At 45.6% G+C, this 20,011-nt stretch overlaps 1 protein-coding gene across 1 annotated transcript in view; it reads left to right on the forward strand.

The window, feature by feature from the left end:
• The window catches only part of ANKS6 (ankyrin repeat and sterile alpha motif domain containing 6), a 39,302-nt gene extending 19,900 nt beyond the window's left edge, over positions 1–19,402 (forward strand). The window contains exons 9-15 of the mRNA XM_070431091.1: positions 1,115–1,318; positions 2,412–2,565; positions 4,470–4,639; positions 8,291–8,474; positions 12,812–12,879; positions 15,170–15,286; positions 19,057–19,402. Coding sequence (XP_070287192.1) covers positions 1,115–1,318; positions 2,412–2,565; positions 4,470–4,639; positions 8,291–8,474; positions 12,812–12,879; positions 15,170–15,286; positions 19,057–19,161 — 1,002 coding nt within the window. The 3' untranslated portion in view covers positions 19,162–19,402. The remainder of the gene's footprint in view (positions 1–1,114; positions 1,319–2,411; positions 2,566–4,469; positions 4,640–8,290; positions 8,475–12,811; positions 12,880–15,169; positions 15,287–19,056) is intronic.
• Positions 19,403–20,011: the final 609 nt, after the last annotated feature.

A 20,011-nucleotide genomic window follows, 5' to 3' on the forward strand; every position in this document is an offset into this window, starting at 1 on the left:
GCTGCGGTGGGTTTGTAGCTGAGAGTGTCCTAGGTCATCTTCCAGTGCAACCCCCTGTTTGCTGGATGGAATTGCTGCAGCCCAGAGGGAACAGCACTTGTTCACAGATTCTGAAAAGCCCAGTGCAGCCATGGTGGGAACCCAGGGTGCCCTTCTGCCTTGGACCTCTCCTGTCCCACCTCCTCATTCCCTGTAGAGGGCAGCAGTATGCCCACCTGCCCCTTGGCAGATGGAAGCTGGCTGGGGAGCCCTGCTGAGTGGGCATTTGCAGCCATCCTTGCAGAGATGCCCAGCTTGGAGGCAGGTTTAGCTGTGGGATGCCCTTCCCTGCAAAGCACCATCTGGCACGAAGTTCAATCTTTTCTTAATTAAAGTTAGTGTGGACTGTGAATGCTTTTCCTTGACAGTCCACCAGTCATTGTGTAGATTTTATGCTGACCCCAGATCACATTTTCAAAATTTTAAATTCAATTACAGTTAAAAATGCCAGCCGTGGGAGGTGTGGCTGGAGAGTAGGATGGGTGTGGTGGGATGAGGAAGGGAGTGTTTGCTGGGCTCACAGAGAGCTAGCCCATGCCTGCCAGTCTTCTCCTCTCTCCCCTCCATCCTAAAACCCCAGCTGTGATCACACAAGTCTCCTTGCAGTTCTGCACATGGCCTGCTTCTCCCCAGGCCTCTCCACATTCTGTTCCCTCCATCTGCAGTGTCCTTTTCCCTGTCCTCACTGGGCCAGCTTGCACTGGCCTTCGGGCTCAGCTCAGGTGCCCCTCCTCCCAGATGCCCTCTCTGCCTGCAGCAAGGAGTGCCTCCCCTGTGCTCTGCCAGCTCCCCTGCCTGCCCCACGGCACACCCAACATCACGTGGCTTCACCTCGGCCCTCTATCCTCTTCCTGTTCTAATCGCACTGCTGGGGATGGTTCCAGAAGCCAGGAACTGGAGCAGAGCAGACGTGGATATTGCTCAGTTGCTGGAAGGAGAGCTGGGGACACCATGTGGGTTTCTGGGTGGAGGGGTAGATGGTGCCCTTCTGAGAAGCAGAAGAAACCTGGAGTCTTTCTCTCAGAGCTGGGAGCCCTCCAGGGCCTTTGTCTAATGCACTGCCTGTCTTTTTCAGCTTCGAAATGGAGCCCCCTTCACCAGACTCCCGAGTGACAAGCTGAAGGCAGTCATCCCCCCTTTCTTACCCCCTTCCAGCTTTGAGCTGTGGAGCTCGGACCGGTCCAGGACATGTCACAACGGGAAGGCAGACCCCATGAAGACTGTGCTGCCCCAGAGAGCCAGCAGGGTCCACTCCATGGGCAACGGGAGCACAGACACTGTAAGTCGCCCAGCTGACACACTTTGATGTGTCACTCACCGCTCACTAAAATAGTGATATGTTGTAGGCAGAAGGTCATCAGACCCACTAATCTAAATAAAGGTTTTTAGTTTATTTTCTTAAGTCAATGACACCATTTACCTAACGAAATTCTATAAGGGACTTAATATGTAAATAGATTACAGTGTCAGAGTGAAGGGATTGAAAGCAAGAGCCCCTCTTTGTCCTCTCTATGGAACCCTGGGGCTCCAAGGAACACAGTTTGAAGACCTGAGCTAATTCAACCTTCCCTTCAGTAGATGAGGACCCTGGGACCCAGAGAGGGGGCGTAATTTGCTGAAGATCACCCAGGTGGGGTAGGCCTGAGACCAAAAATCAGATTCTTGGCTTTTAATCAAGTTCTACACTACATTGTTGTTCAGGTCCATGACCAAGAGCAAACACTAGGAGGCAACTGTGTGCAGTACTGGTGGTGTTTTCTTGCACCCAGAAGGAGTGTGACTTCCATCCTCTGGACCACCGTGGCCCTCAGTGTCTCTGTAACACACTGAGGTGTCCCTCTTGAGGTGGGAGGTTATCTCCATGTGTAGACTGTCTCCCCCGCTGCAAACCAAAGTCAAGGATTTCGGACCTGCCCTACTGCTCTGTGCTCAGTGATTGGAGAAGGTCAGGGCCTCCATCTCTGATATAAAATGGGGCTGACCCCTGTGCTTGCTGCTGCTTCCCTGGGCCATTGTAATATCAAATTTCTACAGAGAAATCAAGAACCTGTCCTGGAGATGCGCAGGACGGGTTTACATTTGGTCCACAAAGTGGGAGGAGTTGAGTGATCCTGAAAGCAGGGTGACCTGTGGGAATTGATGTTACGGGAGCTCAGCCTGAGCTAATGGCCAGGTTGTCAGCAGCTAGAAGTGAGCTCCCATCCTTAGGGGACTTCTAGCAGGCTGAGCACCGGTCAGCAAGGATGTGCAGGGCGGATGCAGGCATTGGCTCTGGAGGGCCAGCTGAACTCCAGGCCCCTCCCCGCTGCGATTCCCAGTGTCCAGAGGAAGGAACAGTACCCCTAACCGTAACACCTATCTTGTACTTGCAGACTCCTGTCAGGCCGGTTAAATTTCCATCTCTCTCCAGAAGCCCAGCCTCTCCTGCCAATTCTGGAAACTTCAACCATTCACCTCATTCCTCAGGTGGCTCCAGTGGGGTAGGGGGCATGAGTAGGCACGGCGGGGAGCTGCATAACCGCTCAGGTGGGTACCCGGGCAGGGCCCCTTGGGGAGGTGGGAAGATCCCTTGGGGCTGTGCCCACTCTGCATACAGTTCCAGAAACAACTGCATACACCTCATCTTCTTGATGTGGCCAAGGGATGTTTTCAGTGACTTCACAATTTTGAGTTTCTTCCCTGCATTTTCTTGGGGGCTAGAGTGGAGACAGAGAAAATAAAGTCTATAGTACTTTATTTTCTTGGGAAATTTTACAAGAAATTAAGAGAAATGTATGGCATTTCATGGCGTTTAAAATTCTTAAAGATAAAAACTTAGCTGCCTTTTCATAGAACAGATGAGGAAACTGAAGCTCAGAGTGGGCAAGAGATTTGCCCAGGGACATGCAGCAAGTCGGTGATAATTGGGACTCAAACCCGAGTGCCCTACAGTTACTTTGACCTTACAGCATACTTTCTTGTCCTCTCCAAGGACATGCAGGGTTAACCAAAGCCAGCTTTGCAGGAAGGACACCTCCGCTTTGTGCCATTACAAGGAATGCTTGTGTCTTGTAGAAAAGCTTAAAGACCAGATAAACCAAAAGGTAATAGTCATGATGATGATGAGAACAATAATAAAAGGTATAATCCCCCCCACTGGACATTATCGTTGACATTTTGGTATATGTCTTTGCAAAGTACTTTTATGCATATTGTATTTATGAAAGTGGAATAATTTATAGAGCGCTGAGTATGTACCAGGCATACTATCAAACCCTTGAAATGAATTATTTCCTTCAGTCCCCCAACAGCCTGCAAGGATATGTTCTCCATTTTACAGATGAGGGAACTGGGGCTCAGGAAAGCTAAATAACTTGGCCAGAGTCACACAGCTGCGAAGCGGCAGAGCCAGGACCCGAACCCAGGCAGGCTGGCTGCAGAGTGTAGAGGGCTCGGCACATCTTCATACACATCACCAGGTTGTGAACACCTTTTAATGTCCGTACACCTGTATCTACAGCATCTTTTTAACAGCCAAAGAGCAGTCCATTCACATGAGGTATCGCACTTTTATACAGCCAGTTCCCTCATCCTGAACACCGAGGCTGTTCTAGATTTTTGCTCTTGTAGATAATAACCACATTAAGTAATGCCTTCCTATCTCCATATTCGCATACTCAGTGATTGGCTTAACATAATAAGTTCCCTCAAATCAGGAGTCAATGAGTTTGCCTGTTTTCAAGGCCTTTGATACATTTTTGCCTTTCAGAATGACTCTTTTTATACCTGTAAAATATTTACCGCAGTGCCGGGTAAATGCCCTGTAAATGTTAATTATCAGTGTCCTTCTGGCATCTTTCCGAGCCCTGCATATTATCACTTTCCTTTTTTCTTTCATAGTAACTCAAGGATGCCAGTAGATTTGGGGGAGCTGGGAGAGGAAACGTGGTAGTCAGGGTTCAAGCAGGGAAGAGGACATTCTGGGTGCGAGGAATGAGGAAGTTATTGACACAACTGTGGGAGGAGCTGGGATGTGAAGGTCTGAAAGGGGGAGACAGAGGTGGAGGGAGGAGCCCTGGTGAGGCTGGACAGGTGGAAGGTGCTGCACAGGGGCTGCAGTGGGAATTCAGGGCAGGGTGGGCAGGCATCTGTGCCTGCTGGTGTCTGGCTGAGCTGGCCATGGTGCGGGGAAAAGAGGACAAGTTGATTTTGCCAGCACTGCATCCTTCACCACCTCTTTCCTGATGCTTAAATCACACAGTGGCCACTGCATCCTGGCCACCTCTGGTTCTCATGCGGAGTCCTCTCGTGGTCAGCCCTGACCCAGAATCACATGGAGAGGGGTTCTGGGAGGTGTGGTTCTGGCTCCTTCAGGTCAGCATAGGGAGTCCATTGTACCATGTTGCAGACTGCTGGGCCCGTGACAGTCATTCCCATTCCTCTTTCCTCAGGTGGCAGCATAGACAGTGTCCTGTCCCAGATCGCTGCCCAGAGGAAAAAAGCAGCCGGACTGTCTGAGCAGAAGCCCAGCCATCGGTCAAGTCCCATTGGGCCAGCACCTGGGTCCAGCCCTTCTGAACAACTGGGCTCCCCTGCAGGTGGTGGCAGTCCCGGTGGCAAGGTGCTTGTTCTCCTTTTGTCTCCTCCTGCTACACTCATAGCTTCTGTCCTAACATGGCCCACATGCTGGGTGACGGGACTCAAGGTCCCTTCCAGCAGCTGCTCCTGGGTTTTCTGAGAAGGGCTGGACTGTGTGGGTAGTTGCTGAGATCACGCCCTGTGCCCTGGGTCCCTTGCACACATGGTCATTTCCCGCCTGATCTCCAGGGCCCCAGCAGGTGCCTCATCCAGCTTTATGTTGCACATGATTAGAGCAAAAGGGTTCAGAGTGTGGGTTCAGGAGCAGACTGCCAGGGTTCAAATCCCAGCTCCACACTTTAGCATCTAGGGGCCTGGCCCCTGGTGACCCTGTGTGTCAGCTGTGTTGACACTTTTAGCATCACCTTATTCATTCATTGTACACATCTTTGGAGCTTCTGCTCTGTGCCTGGCACTGCTAGCAGTGAGCATCCAGCAGTGATTTGGGGTTCTGTGACTATTGTCAGGGTGTCACCATGACACAAGCAGTCCCACCTCAGTGTGGTAAGGGCTGTTGTGGAGAAGGGAGGATGCCCTTCCAGTTCCAGGGCGTCAGTGATACCTATATGGGGAGCAGAAGGAGGAGGAGCCAGATGGAAGGAGCAGGTGTGAGACTGTTTCAAGGTGAGGGGACAGCTTTCGCAGCGCTCCAGAAGCCAGAGCATGCAGAGGGGAGGGGCTGAAGGAAGGTTGGTGAGCAGGACAGAGCCAGGGCCTCGCCTGCCTGCTTTGACACCATTCCTCCAACGATGCAGCCCAGGAGCCATCACTGCATTGTTTGCATCTGTGGAGTTTGCAATGGGGGAGAGACCCCAAATGCTTCTCTGGAATGGTGCAGTGAAGCCCATTTCCTCCGCTGAGGGCCCCAAAGCCAGGCACAACCTCATTCTTTATCATATTTTTCAGACCTTAAGCTTAAAGTTAGATCGCCTGAGCGCCTCATCCTCGGACCTTTGTCCAGAAGTGCCTCCAGAGATTGATGTTTTAATGGATGAATGGGAAATAGTCTTTATTTCCTGCCCAGCCACTGTTCGTTACACACTGTTTGTTATTCAAAGTCCCTTTTGCAATTGGACCTACACAATTAGGCTCCTTTTACAATATAGCTCCAGAAAAAGTTTCTCTCTCCCTGTGCATTAGCATATTTTCCATTATATTGAAATTTTCTTGGGTAACAGGATCTATGTAATTAAGTTCCTTTTAGAATTTGGCTCTAGGAAAAATGTCTCTACTGATACTTGAGTATACTTTCTTTCCACAAATAGTATGAATTATGTAATTATTGTATTATTCTTTTTGCCTTTGCTGCTAGGAAACTCAGAACTACTCATTAAAGTAAATTTGCTAGTTTGGGCTCTGATATAGTTGTCCTCTGTTGCCTAAAATTTCCTGTTTCTATTTTGATGACCTTATTAGATGTTTTGGATATTATTTCCTTCCTTCAGTTGGTGTTGGAAATAGATAGACATATAAATTATAAATTATATTAACTATTGTCTCACATGAATGCATCTATCATCTACAATCTATATACGTGCATATTCTGTTGAATGGAAATTGTGTCAAAAGATGCATTCGGGAAATAATAAACTGGGGAAACGATCCAGTTCAATGATCACCTGATAGTCTTAACATAATAATATGCTGCAACCTTCAGGTTTCTGGGCTCCACCCAGCATAACCGAATGAAACTCTCAAGACAGGGTCTGGGGAATCTGTTTTTCCCCCAGAGTGTTGAAGCCATCCCAGCTCAGAGCTCTCAGAAACCACTGCCCTAAATCAAAGGACATCAGGAGTGGCTTTCTGTCAATGGCTCCAGCAGCAAAATGGAGACATAAAGGGCTTTTCAAAGACTCCCTTAGGAAGCATTAGAAATTAGTATTCAAAATATGATCCTCCTGAATCTGGTTTTTGTACTTTGCTTAAAACAAGCTCTACTGTAATAGTGGAATATTCACAAGGCATGGCTTCTAGCTTGTTTGTGAATCAGCATGAAGTGAGCCTTAGGAGGCTCAGATTGGGGGGTTCAGAGCATTTTCCTACACTTCCCAGACCTCTGAACGCCCAAAGGTCCACTGGGTATGTCAGCTTCCTGCTCCCACCCTAAAGGTGGGTTTAAAACAAAAAGCGTTTCTTTAACTCGTGAATCTGCAGGTCAGCAGTGTAGGCTAGACTTCACGAGGCAGATCACTTGCCTGCCTGGCCATTGGCTGGGTTAACCAGGACAACTGGGCCATGTGTGTCTACAAGCTGGGACATGTTCTCCTGAAGCCATGAGTTGAAAAATAATCAAGTTGTTCAAGCAAATCAGCACACCCAGTGCAGGAGAACAGAGAGAGTTATGTAGCAAAAGGTATGGATCCAGGGAGGAGTGGACATGGGGCCATTAATGTAATCAATCTCCTATAATGAGGACATAGAGAATAGTTCAGATATCTCAGAGCACCTTAAATCTTATACTTACCTGCCCCCTTCCCCAATAATGCTGCCCACAGGTCCAGAGTATCATGTTTCTTTGCTGTTGGCTGGGGTAGATCTGTTTTATAGACATATACTAATTAAGGACTTTTAGGGAAAAACAAGATACGTAGCTCAAAATATCTTCCCCCAAATATTTCTTTATTATGAAGGGAAAAATAGTAACTTCACAATGGAAAAACTCGACAGACACCATCTTAACTAAGTGATGAAGGTTAACATCATCAGCAATAAGATATTGAGACTTTGTGCCTCCGGGTATGATGTGCTAAGAATGACACATCACCTCTGTGGTCATTGACCCAAAAACCCATAAGCAAATCTAATTATGAGAAAACATAGGAGAAACCCAATTTGAGGGACAGTCTACAAATACCTGACCAGGACTCTTCAAAAGTGTCATGGTCAGGAAAGACAAGGCAAAACCGAAGAGCTGTCTGTCACAGATTGGAGGAGATTAAGACGTGACAAGTCTATGCAACATGGGAACCTGGACCAGATCCTGGATGAGCATGAGGGCATTAGTGGAACAAGCGGTGAAATGAAATCTGAGTCAAGTCTGTAGTTTAGCTAATAGTGTGTCCCAGTGTTAATTTCTTCATTTCGATAATTGTACTGTGGTTATGTAAGATGTTAATATCAGGGGAAGCTGGCTGGGGGATACACAGAACTCTCTGTTTTTGTAATTCTTCTGTAAATCAAAATATTTCCAAATAAAAAAGTGTTTTTAAAACTAAATGGTACACACACACAAACAGAGGGGGACAGTGTGTCCTTTGGTGAAAGGTTGGAAGCAACTGGTTTAGATAATATCGAGAGCAGAAAGGGGTTTCGTGTGTATATAAGCCACACTTTCATCGTAGAGCTGGGTTAACTGAGAGGGAGGGGACTTGGCCAAGGACCTGATGCTGCAGGGGCAGGACTAGTCCCTGAATTTCCTGACTTCATGGGCCGCTTTTTCCATCCCACCGCTCAGCTCCAGGGGAGGGTTCTCCTGTAACTGTTCTAATCATGCTGTGTTTGCTTTCATGTGTTTTTTAAAATAGATTTCATAGCCCTGGTTAGATATCCTGTTGAATGTTCTCTTTTGTATGTCTGTTTTAATCATTTCACCGTCCAGGTGATAGCTATGTATTTGTCTTAATCTTTTGTGCAGAAACTGGAGATGAGCAAAAGGCCTCCATCTGGAACTTCCACTACCTCCAAAAGTACCTCCCCCACCCTCACACCCTCCCCTTCGCCCAAAGGCCATGCGGCCGAGTCCTCGGTGTCCTCCTCTTCGTCCCACCGGCAGTCCAAGAGCAGTGGGGGCTCTAGCAGCGGCACCATCACTGATGAGGGTGAGTCCCCTGAGGTCCTGAACCCCACCCTTTTCTTCACCATGGTGACCTGGCAGGTACCTTTCATTGCTCTAGTCATCCTAGGTCAGGCTTATTTGTTACAAATAAACAAACAACACCGGCCCCTCCCCTTCCCTGATTCTGCCTTGTATTTTTCTCTTCACTGTGCTTAAGGTATGGTAAACTACCTCATAGTTTTTGAATGTAGTAAGCTTTGTTTATATACACACCAGTAGAAATGTTTCTCCAACAGCAGTTGGGTACCATTCCCTGAACCTTGTATAAGTCAGAATTCTTTCGGTTGCAAGTGATGAAATCTCCACTCAATTGCTTTAAGCAAAAACAAAAACAAAACCTCATCATTTGTTGGTTTCCTATAACGGATGTGTCTAGGGTGTGCTTCAGGCATGTCTGGATCCAGGTGCTTTGGGAGTATTTCTCTCCGTATCTCAGGTAGGCTCTCTCTGAGTGGTGACAAGGATGTCCCCAAGCAGCTTTAGGCTTACTTCCTCTTTCTACTAACTTAGCAACCCCAGCAGAAAGAGTGCTGACTTCTCAGTAGATCCAACAAAATCCCAAGCGTAAAGGTCATTGGCCTGCTGCGGCTATATTTATAACAACTGTGTCATTCTTGACTACCTCTGGGTCCATTGGGGTGAACGTGCTGACTGGCCCGGCCCAGGTCTTGTGTCTGCCTTTGGAGCCAGGGTTGGAGTCTGCACTGCCTACACGGTATGGATTGGAAGTGAGAGAGAAGTGGTTCCTCACAGGAAAATTGAAGTTCTATTTCCACAAAGAGGAGGAGGATGGATGCTGGGCAAGCAAAAGCTGTAGACTTTTGCAACCAGAACTTTGGACCCTGCACACATGAATTGAAGCCTCTCCCATGGGGATGATGAGGAAAAGAAGTGGATGGTAGGGCAGGAGCGGAGGCTCAGCAGTGAGGCCCCAGGAAAGATAAAGGGAGATGAGAAGAAGGTCATCTATTAAAACTGCCCTCTGGTGGCTCCTGGGAGTGGGGATGGGGAAGGAGGGAGCAGAGCTTCTGTGAGAGATGGGGCTCAGGCAGGTGCAAATCAAGGAGTATAAATCGGAGAGGGGTGGGAAGTCTCAGTGTGCACATGGGCCTCACCAGTGCATTTGCAGGTCCCTCACTGCAGTGCTGGGCGGTCGTGCTGAGCAGTTTCCGTCCAGGAGTTTATAAGTCAGAATCAGCTGCACAGGCCCTAGTCTGTCCTGAGTTGATAAATGCATGCTTCCGGTGGCATCCTCTGTATTTGGGGGCTGCTTTATTGTTTTGTGATATCTAGTGTGATCATGTATAAAAGCTTCAGATTTCACTAGCAAGCCCATTCCTCCCTAACTGTGTTTTCTAGGTGGAATCTGTAAGTTCCCCACTCATGAATTCTCCCACCTCAGAGGCTTCCAGGAGTTGAAACCCCTAATGATTCAGTTAGGTATTCGTACCTCACCTTTTTCCGAAACAGAGTTGAGACAGTGGACATGTGTATGCATTGTCCATGCCCACTCTTTTCCCCTTTTATTCATTATTTAAAAGGTTTGCAGAGCCCTAGTTGGGATGAAAAAAGAGGAGGACCTGACAGCGAATTCTTTTTGGATTAATTTCTCTTGCTTAGAAAGCTCAGTTTTTCCTTCTGGGGTTGTGGGTCCTGAGGCAGTGAGACCCTTGTCCTGTGGGCATTAGACTATCGCAGAATAGATGCTGAAATCCATTGAGACACAGATATTATATTTTTGTGGGAAATGTGTGGGCCCAATCAAGGGCTGCATGTAAGCCTTTGCCCTGCCCATCTTTCCATCCTAGTCCCTCTCCTGGACTCCTATTGGAAGTCGCCTTCTCACTCTCACGTTCATCTCATGAAGGTTTCTAAGGCAGGCACTGGGTACCATATATGTGCTGGGTGGTAGGATAACTCACAATCAGGCAGGGGAGTCAGATGCATTCAACAGAATCTCATGAAATGATTGTAACACAAGATGTGAGCAGCAGAGTGCAGAGCGTCGTAGCAGGCTTTGCCGGAGTGGGCATTCGGCCAGGCCACTTGGGCTGAGAAGAGATGAGGCAGTGATGGGCCGGAGCTGAGTGTTAACTTTACAGGAAATGTATGAGCTGGTGATTAAACACAGCTATTAAAAGTCAAATTACAACAACTGTATATGTGTGTGTGTGTAAATATATAAAAAAGAAGATGAAAAAGGAAAAACAAAAAACAAATTACATGAATTTATAATTAGATAAATTATATTAAGTATAAAGGCATTGGTATTTAAAACAAAATTTTTTGCTTATTTTTTTAGTGCATTTTAGTAATGTCTATGCTCTTGAGGTTATTTACACCTCGTTTATATGGTGGGAATATTAATGATGCATTGCTCCTGTGCATCTCTTCCCAGTTACACTTTCAGGAACATTACATTGGTAGGTTGAAATCAGCTATGATGGGTGCATTTTACACCAGGGAAACCAACAAACACACCAGTCAGGGCTTGGTTTGTTGTTTTATAGCTCACCTAGACGTGATCTAGTGGGAGACAATGTTAACTATGCAGGTTTAACTTAAAAGTGTCATGTCTGGTACGGATATACTGTGAATAGCACAAGAAATTGAGAAAATATTCTTCCATGATTTGAAAACAGTTACCTAATTCAAAGATTTCTCACATGAAGTTCTAACATATGTCTTCATTGTTTCATTTTGTCTTACATATCACATAAAAGGAACAATTAACCAGCCTTTATGTTGGAAATATGCTACGCTCTCTAGCTATAGGTACAAGAATTCAGTGAGACACCTGAAATGCAATGAAAACATTTGCTATATGGAATTTATAATAAAGAGTATTGTATAACCTATTATCATGTGTAAATTGTGCATTACACATTCTTTATGTCAGTAAACTCTGCAGTAAACTTATGTACCTACACACATGAATACATTTCCCCTGAGAGGCAGTTGTTAACCATTTACCAGCACACACTGTGGAGGGAGACTGCATGTGGAGGGAACAGCAGGAGCAAAGGTTTTCGTGTCATGAAACTACAATGGATTATGTCTGGGTTGGGACTCAATTCATCACATACATCCTAGCGCAATAGCAGCTCTTCTGTGAAAGATTCTCCAGTTCCTTCGGCTGGGTCAGCTGTCCTCTCTGTCCCCAGATCCCCTTGTTTGTGCCCTTCACTCATCACCAATGGGAGAAGTGGCATAGCTGGATGAATAGTACAGACCTCCTAGCTAGAGCTTGGGTTTGAATCCCTGTGGACTAGTTGTATGACCTACCCAGGATATGGCACCTAACCTTTTTGGGCCTTACTTTCTCATCTGTAAGTGGGAAAGTAATAGGATCTACCTCATGGGGTTTTGTAAAGAGCAAATGGGTCATCCATGTACCAGGTGCCTGATGCTGAGCAATGTGCATCAGTTGTCACCTCTTCATTATATCTTCCCAGCCACCCTGAGCTCCTTCATCGCAGGAACCTTTCCATGCTGGCATTTCCAGCACAGAGTAGACACATTGGTAGCCACTGTTGAATGAGTGAATAAAAGAAGGAACTCAGGCCTTCTAACCTCCAGTTCACTCTTCTGTGAACTGCACCCACTGCCCCAGGACCTTTGCACTTACTGTTCCCCCTGCCTGATGTTCTTCCCTTGACATCTGCATATCTCCATTTAGTGCTCAAAGGATACCTTATAAAATAAGCCTTTCCTGACCACCCTCTATAAAACAGCAGCCTCCATCCCCTGTTGGCCTCCCACATGCTGTTCTGCTCCTCCTCTGTCAGCCTGCTTGTTGTCTATTTGGTCCCTATTGAGGTCTCAGTGCCTTGTCTGGTAAATTCTTACTGAATGTGTGAATAAATATTTCTTCAAGCCCCCAAATGCTGGTCTTGTTTCCTTTCTCTACTCTCCCTACTCTGATATCTCGATACCCAAAATACGCTGTTTCCTCTGGTCTCTGCCCTCTGGCTCTGCTGCTCCACTGCGATGTGACCTTTCTGGAAGCCACAGCCTCTGCACACCTGGGCCAAACCCCCACTGGTCTCAACCGCACCTGCCTCTTCTCTTAAGTTCTTTCTCTGACTAGCTGGGGACTTGCTGGCATTAGCGTTTACTGCAGGTGCAGAGACCAGCAGTCAAGAAGTCATAACTAAAAACTGTTCTTGGACAGAAGGCGGAGTTTTAGTCCTAGCACCTAGAATGCCAAGAACTTGATGGTTGCAGCCATTGGAGAGTCAATGAAAGTTTGAAGTTCACTCTTTTGATATATTTATCAAATTCTAAAATGGTGTTTTTTCACATCTTTCCCTCTTGAAGATGAACTGACTGGAATCCTTAAGAAATTGTCACTGGAGAAATACCAGCCCATTTTTGAGGAGCAAGAGGTAAGGATGTTTTTTTTTGAATGTCAATTTAAATCCTGCTGTTAAAAAAGTTTGCCTAAATATGTGGGTTTTCATTTTGCCAGCCTGGATTGATCTTTTTCACTGAGACAGCTGAGGAAATAGAATTTGTGTTCAGCACATTTAGTTCAGTTCATCACAGTGAAATCCTGGGGACCTTATGGCTTGTTTTGTTGTAATAAACTTTTGTAATTTTGAGCACTGCTCTCTCTCTCTCTCTCATCACGTTTGAATCTGTCTACACACTTGTCAAATGGGATTGACTGACAGGCCTTTAGGTTTAAAGCGGATCAGAGGCAAATCCTAATGATTCTGTGCTAAGTGTCTGGATATAGAGCCTGTGTTCATCTAAGAGAGTTCCTATTTGCTTCAAAGCACTCACAGTCACATATTTAAAATATTACTGTCCTGTAGTTTGGTAGTTTCTCAAAATGTTAAACATAGAGTTACTGTCTGACCCCACAATCCCACTCCTAGGTATACACCCAAGAGAAATGAAAACACATGTCCAAACAAAAACTTGCACTCAAATGTCCGTAGCAGCATTATCATAGTAGCCAAAAGGTGGAAACAACCCAGATGCCCATTGCTTGATGAATAGATAAATAAAATGAGTTAACTCTGTACAATGGACTGTAACTTGGTCATAAAAAAGGAATGAAGCACTGACACATGCTACAATAGAGATGAACCTTGAAAGCATGACACATTGATAAGTGAAAGAAGCCAGACACAAATGGCCACGTGTTGTATGACTCCATTTATATGAAATTTCCAGAATAGGCAAATCTGTAGAGACAGAGAGATGAGTGGTTGCCAGGGAATGCAGGGAGGAGAGAGAGATTGGGGAGTGATTTCTAATGGGCATGAACATGTTCTAAAATTGAGTGTGGTGAAGGTTACACAACTCTGTACTAAAAATCTTCGAATTGTACACTTTAAATGGGAGAACGGTATGGTAGATGAATTATATCTCAATAAGCTATTAAAATATTTCCTCCTTTGGCCAAATAAAATTCCTCTGCGGCCTACAAGCCACCAGGGTGTAATCACTGGTTTAGAATATTCTGGTGCTCAGCTTAGTACATGAAACTGTCACAAATATAGTAGCAATCAGAAGAATCAGTCCTTGTCCCCAACAAGCTCAAGATGCAATTAAGGAGTTTGTATTTTCTTTCAAGAAACAGACTGGGATGCTGTGGCTTTCTTTCTCGGTTTGCTTTCCTGCCCTATCCAGTCTGTCCTTCCTGCCTCCCTGGAGTTTTCCATTGGAGCAGGGATTTTTATGGTCAACAAGAAAGTCTTTCCTGTTTGCTAATGGCTGCCGACTCTTGTTTTATATATTCCCTGCCTGGCCACAGGGGGCTGGATGTGGCGTCTCTGCCACACGTCTGGGATGGGGGGCAGAGGGGAGTGAGCGTCCTGCTGGGCCAGGCATAGGTGGTTTCAGTCAAAGCCATGGCACTCTTTCGTGCCTGAGCTGTAAAGTCCCAGAGGAGCTAATCGTCAGAGAGATGGGAGATGCCTGCATCTCAGAGAGAGCTTGGGATTGGCTAAGGGAGTAGACCTTTTCCCACCAACTCAAACCTGGGTCAAGATTTTTTTTTTTTAACCTGGGAAAATAAAGTGACTGTTAAAAGAGAGAAGGAAAGATGGGGTGGAAGGTGTTTCTCCTGGAGCTGAGGCTCAGGCAGGGATGACAGAAAGGTTAGGATTTCTCCCGTAGAAACCAAGGGTTGTACGGCTTTGGGATGCCCTTACTCTGAGCCCTTCTCCACCTCTGTTCTCTGTGCTCTTCTTTCTTTATTGCTTCTGCTTGTTTATTTTCTCTATCTTTCCACAGTCTGCGTCTCTCTTGTCCTCTGGGGGGAAACATGGTGAGTACTTCCATTTGCCCTTAATTTCTGTGCAGTAGCCAATATTGTTAAAAGTCCTGCAAAACTGCAATTTACTTTCTAACAGCAGGACTTGGACATTTACCACTCTAGCCACCCAGATGACTGCCTCAGAGGCTTTTCTTACTTGTTTCATCTTCAGGATTTTCCAGAGCTCACCTATCCTGAAAATCCCAGGGCTAGAATTCAGGAGAATTAGTTCTTACTGATATTTTCAACTAAACTTTCCACATAAAGTCAGGAATTGGAAATAGTAAGTCATAATTGATTCACTACTAATAAGCACTAATAGCTCATAATCATGATATTTCTATTGTGGTTGGGAACAGAGGTGTGGCGCCAGGCGGATGGTAGCGAACCCCCTACTTTCTCCCCAGGTGGATATGGAAGCGTTCCTTACCCTCACTGACGGCGACTTGAAGGAGCTGGGTATTAAAACAGATGGATCCAGGCAGCAGATTCTGGCAGCAATTTCTGAACTGAATGCAGGCAAGGTATTGTTCTCAATCTTCTTTATTTTTTCTACCTGTTTTGAACAGCTCAGAGCTTTATTAGGATTCTAGGCCCTCCGTGTTTCCAAGGACCTTCGGGGTCTAATTTTATCTCCAGTATATTTGACAGAGGCTGGCCCCGCTTGCATGTGTCTCATGACCAGGTGCTCACTGCCTCCGAGTGTGACCCGTTCCTTTTCCAGATCTCTCTTCCCATAAGGTCGTTTCTCCTAAGATTCAGCTAAAATAGTCCCTCCAGAAATTTCAGCCTATAGGGCTGGGAAATGCCCTCAGGAGCACACTGGAAGCAGAGACCGTGATTAAGACATGCCCTGCTGTCAGGCCGACCTGTGTTTGTATCACAACACCTGCACTCACTCCCTGTGCTACCCGGGGCAAGTCAGGTACCTCTCTGAGCCAGGCTTTCCTCATCTGTAAGGCAGGAATGATGGCATTGATGCCAGGACTAAAATGCTTACAGCCCCTGGCACACCCATCAATCACTGTTGGTATTGTTAGCATCCTGCATTTTTGTCTAATGTTAAATTTCACCTTTAAAGCTAAAGATTAGCAATGCCTCCCTCTCACCCAAAGGCACACATGTGCAAAACACAAACAAACAAACAAAAACATGAAAAGCAAATCACACCCACTTTGTAGATATTAGTCAGGCAGTCATGTTTCATTAGCATCCGGCGATTGACATGCCTTTGCCTTCTGCTTTTTTCCCTAATGTGGCCTGGGTTTTTCTGTCTCTCATTCCAATCCACAATGTACAATACTTGCTTATCGTTGCTTTTTCACACTTTGCCTAACGGCTCCCCATTTGTTGCACTATAGTGCTGCGTCTGGGATTTTGCTGTTACAAAAACTACTGTAGTGGACATCTCTGCCTCTTTCCTTGTTCTTCTCTGGTTTAGTTCCTCAGGCTCTGTTCCACGATACGAGGTTATGTCAGAGAGCATGATCGGTTTTATGGTTCTTTCTCTGTATTGCCAGGTATGCACAGAGTATTGACCGGACTTGTAGCACCAATAGCAAATAAATATTCAGGAAGCACTTTGTCCTTCATAAGCCGCTTGGCATACGCTTCCTCAGTTAATTGGCTTAGTCACCCTGTGGCTCAGGAGTTTTCGGACCTTCCTCCTCTTGCCTTCACATATGTGAGACAAGGAGAGGATGGAGGTGGGGAAAGCCATGTGTAGGCCATTCAAGGAAGGACGGGAAAAATTCGAGATGTAGAACGTTTTAGCCTAAATTTAAAAAAGAAGAAGAATATTACCTAAAAATCTGGCTCAGCCATAAAAAAAATCACCAAAGCACTTGTAAGCCATGTAACTTCTATGCAAACCCACTCTAATATTCAAGCTGCTGTATGTGAGTTGGCTTATTAGTTAGTTTCAAGTAGTTTATATGTTGGAGAAGGTTACCCAGAAATGATGACCTGAGTTTCACCGTTGATTGGTCTTAAGCCATTGATTGCTTTTTTTTCCATTCCCACTTTTTGTGATTATCAAAACAGTACATATTCATTTTACTAAATTTGCACAGTAACCAAAAAGGTGAATTTTTAAAGAAATCATAGTCCATCCACCCAGAGGCCAAGACTGTTCACATTTGAGAAGATTACTCTGCAGTGTTCTGTGCCAAATGTTTGTCTTTATATGGCTGAGATACGTGTTTTTTTTTATATCCTACTTTCTTCATTTAACATTAAAATATGCAGTTACCCATGCCATTAAAAACTCTTTTTAATATGATAAATTTTCATGGATGTACTAAAATGATTATTTTTAAATTCCTACTTGTTGCATGTAGATATCCAAACTTTCTCTAGTGCTGCAGGGGGCAACTTTGTGTATACGGCATTCTAATTATCTGCTCTGAATAGATGTTTAAAAGTGGAATTACAGAGTCAGAGAGTCTAATTCAAGGTATACGTTATCTTCTCTTGAATTACTTTCCAGAAAGCCAGTGAACATCCCCACCAGCTGTGGGTATGAGAGTTTGGTATGTTGTTTAATTTTTATTAATTTGATAGGCCAAAAGATGTGCCTTGTTTTAATTTGCATTTCTTTAACTATTAGATAGACAAAACACTTTTTCTACTTTTAATGGCTATTTGCTTTTTTTTTTTTTTCTTTTGAGAATTATCAGGCTGGTCCTTTGAAATTCAGGGGTTTTTAAAGAGCAATTATCATCATCATCTTTAATCAGTTGTGGATGCAGGAATGATTATGGTTTTCATCATTCACAGTTCCCTCCTAAGGTTAGGAGGCAGAGAATGCTGGAACCCTGTCTCGCCCTGACCTCGTTTCTCAGGCAATTAAGGCTGAGGTGGTGTTTAATAATGGCATCGCTGTCACCCTCCCTGTTTATTTTTTCGTCTTCTGCAGTTTGCATAGTGTCACCTCATTCATTATCTCAGGTTGAGCCTCATCTCAGCCCCAGCATGCGACCTTATCCCGTTTTATAGGCATGGACACTCAGCAGTGGGGGAGAGGTGCATCATGCCTAGGATGCCCCCACTAGTGAGCGTAGAGTGGGGACTCAGGATCCTCCACCCCCACACCTGCTTCTCCGTCCTCTGCCCTGCAGCCTTCAGGTTTGTGTTGATGGAATCCTGATGGCACGTTCCCAGCTTATTTAAAATGAACTGGAAGAACTAACTGAAGGGAGACTCCCACTGCCCTCTCAGGTGTCAGGGGTGCCACGTCAGCACTAGAGATTTCCACCTAGGAGTCTGGAGAGGGACCCCTCTGGATGTGGGGAGTTCATGAAATGAGTTTGGTGTCTGGACTCATTTAATGGACTTTTATTCTTTTATTCTTAGCAGAGAATAATCTGCCAGAAATTACTCATTTTTAATTTGCTTACATTTTAACCACATTTGTTTATTTTTCTTGTTTTCTAAATTTTTATTTTTTTTAGTTTTAAAAATATATGTTTAAGCCATGCTGCTTCCTTTTGAGGACAGGAACTGTAGGCTTCTGCTGCTTACACAGGGTCCGATGTCAGCAGCAACCATTTGAGGTACTATTATTATCCCTGCTTTATAAATGAGGAAACCAAGGCCCAGAGAGACAAAGTACTTTGCTCAAGGCCACAAAGCTAGTAAATGGAGAGATAGGATTTGAACCCAGGCTGTTTGATTCCAGTCTCTTGTCTTAACCTCTGTGTGTTGCTGCCTCTTGGACAGGAATTCAGTGAAGATGTTCTCTACACTTAAAGAAACATTTACATCCCCTCCTTTTCTATCTCAAACTGTGTGTGTAAGGGGGCAGGAAGGGGAGATCTTGCAGGGATGGGGTGAATCACTGTGAATAGGAATCTGACATCTTTTGGGCAAGGAGGAGTAAGGCTGTTCAAACTCTCACACTGTAGCAGAAAGAAGTTTGGCTCCCACTGAATCCCCTGGAAATCCAAGGGCTGGAAGATCACACAAAGCAAAGCAGGGGAGGAGATCTCCCTTCCATGCTGTGTGACCCGGGCAAGTCGGTCCTGCTTCCAGGGCTCTGCTGTCCATGCTCGTCCGGGGGATTGGACTCCTGTGTCTCAGGGCCTCTCCAGTCTTTGGCATGCTGTGATGGTGGGTGCTGGGGGAGAGTCTGACTCAGAGTATCTTATTAAACTTGGTACTCTGTCAATTATTTCTCCAAGATACCCATAGGTTCTTCAAGTATGAGTTGAACATTAACAACACTGTGTCAATTGAATTAATGGTTAAAAGATTTAACAAGACTTTCTGTGTCTGTTTTCAATTTCCTCCATAGGGACGCGAGAGACAGATTTTACAGGAAACCATTCACAACTTCCATTCTTCCTTTGAGAGCAGTGCCAGCAACACCAGGGCGCCTGGAAACAATCCCTGTACATGATCCTCCTTCCTGTGGTCACCAGCGTGAGCTTTCTGGACCTCAATACTGCCTCCATGCAGCCAGTGCGCCAGCCACCCTCAACTATTCCCCGTTCCCCGAAACACTCCGTGCCTCGTCACACCACTGTGCCTTAGTCATGTTGTTCCCTCTGCCTGGAACACCCATCTTCCCCTTCCCTGCTGTGGTAGTTGATGAAGCTTGTTGCTGTAACGAACTCCAACACATTAGAGACTTAGTCTCACTTAAAGTCTAGTATGGCTGCTTCAGCTTGGCAGGTGGTTTCATACAGTGATTCGGGGGCCCAGCTTCTTTCATCTGTGGCTATGCCTTCCCAGGGGCCTCAGAGTCTTTTCCAGCTGGCAGAAGGGGAAAGGGATGGTGAAGGTGAAGGCCTAGCCATTTCTTACTGCCTTGCTCTTAACTGCTCACATTCCATTGGCTCCTCCTATTCCCATTCACTAGTGGTCACCAGTAGTCACATGGCCATACCTGAATGCAGAGGACACTGGGAAATGTAGTCTTTGTTCAGGTAGTGGCTTCACAGCAACAACTCTGTCCTGGGAAGGCGCATATTTTGGCAGATTAGCCTTTTCTGCTACATCTTCCCTTAAAACTTCTAACTTGTTCCCCACAGTTAGAGTCATCTATCAAATGAAGCCTTTTCTAACCCCTCCAGTCACTGGGGTCCCTTACTGCTTTGTACATAACTCTGCTTTACTACTTCACTGCACCTACTGCATACAGGATGCAACAGGATGTGTGTGTTGAATGCGCTTTTCTTTATTGCAAAGGCAGCCTTTTATGTTGGAAAACGGAGGAGACTCATTGTGTGAACTTGCGAGATCCCTTA

This window comes from Myotis yumanensis, unplaced genomic scaffold (genome assembly GCF_028538775.1).
Source record: "Myotis yumanensis isolate MYYU_CA2020_CCGP unplaced genomic scaffold, mMyoYum1.0.hap1 SCAF_12, whole genome shotgun sequence".
NCBI lineage: Eukaryota > Metazoa > Chordata > Mammalia > Chiroptera > Vespertilionidae > Myotis > Myotis yumanensis.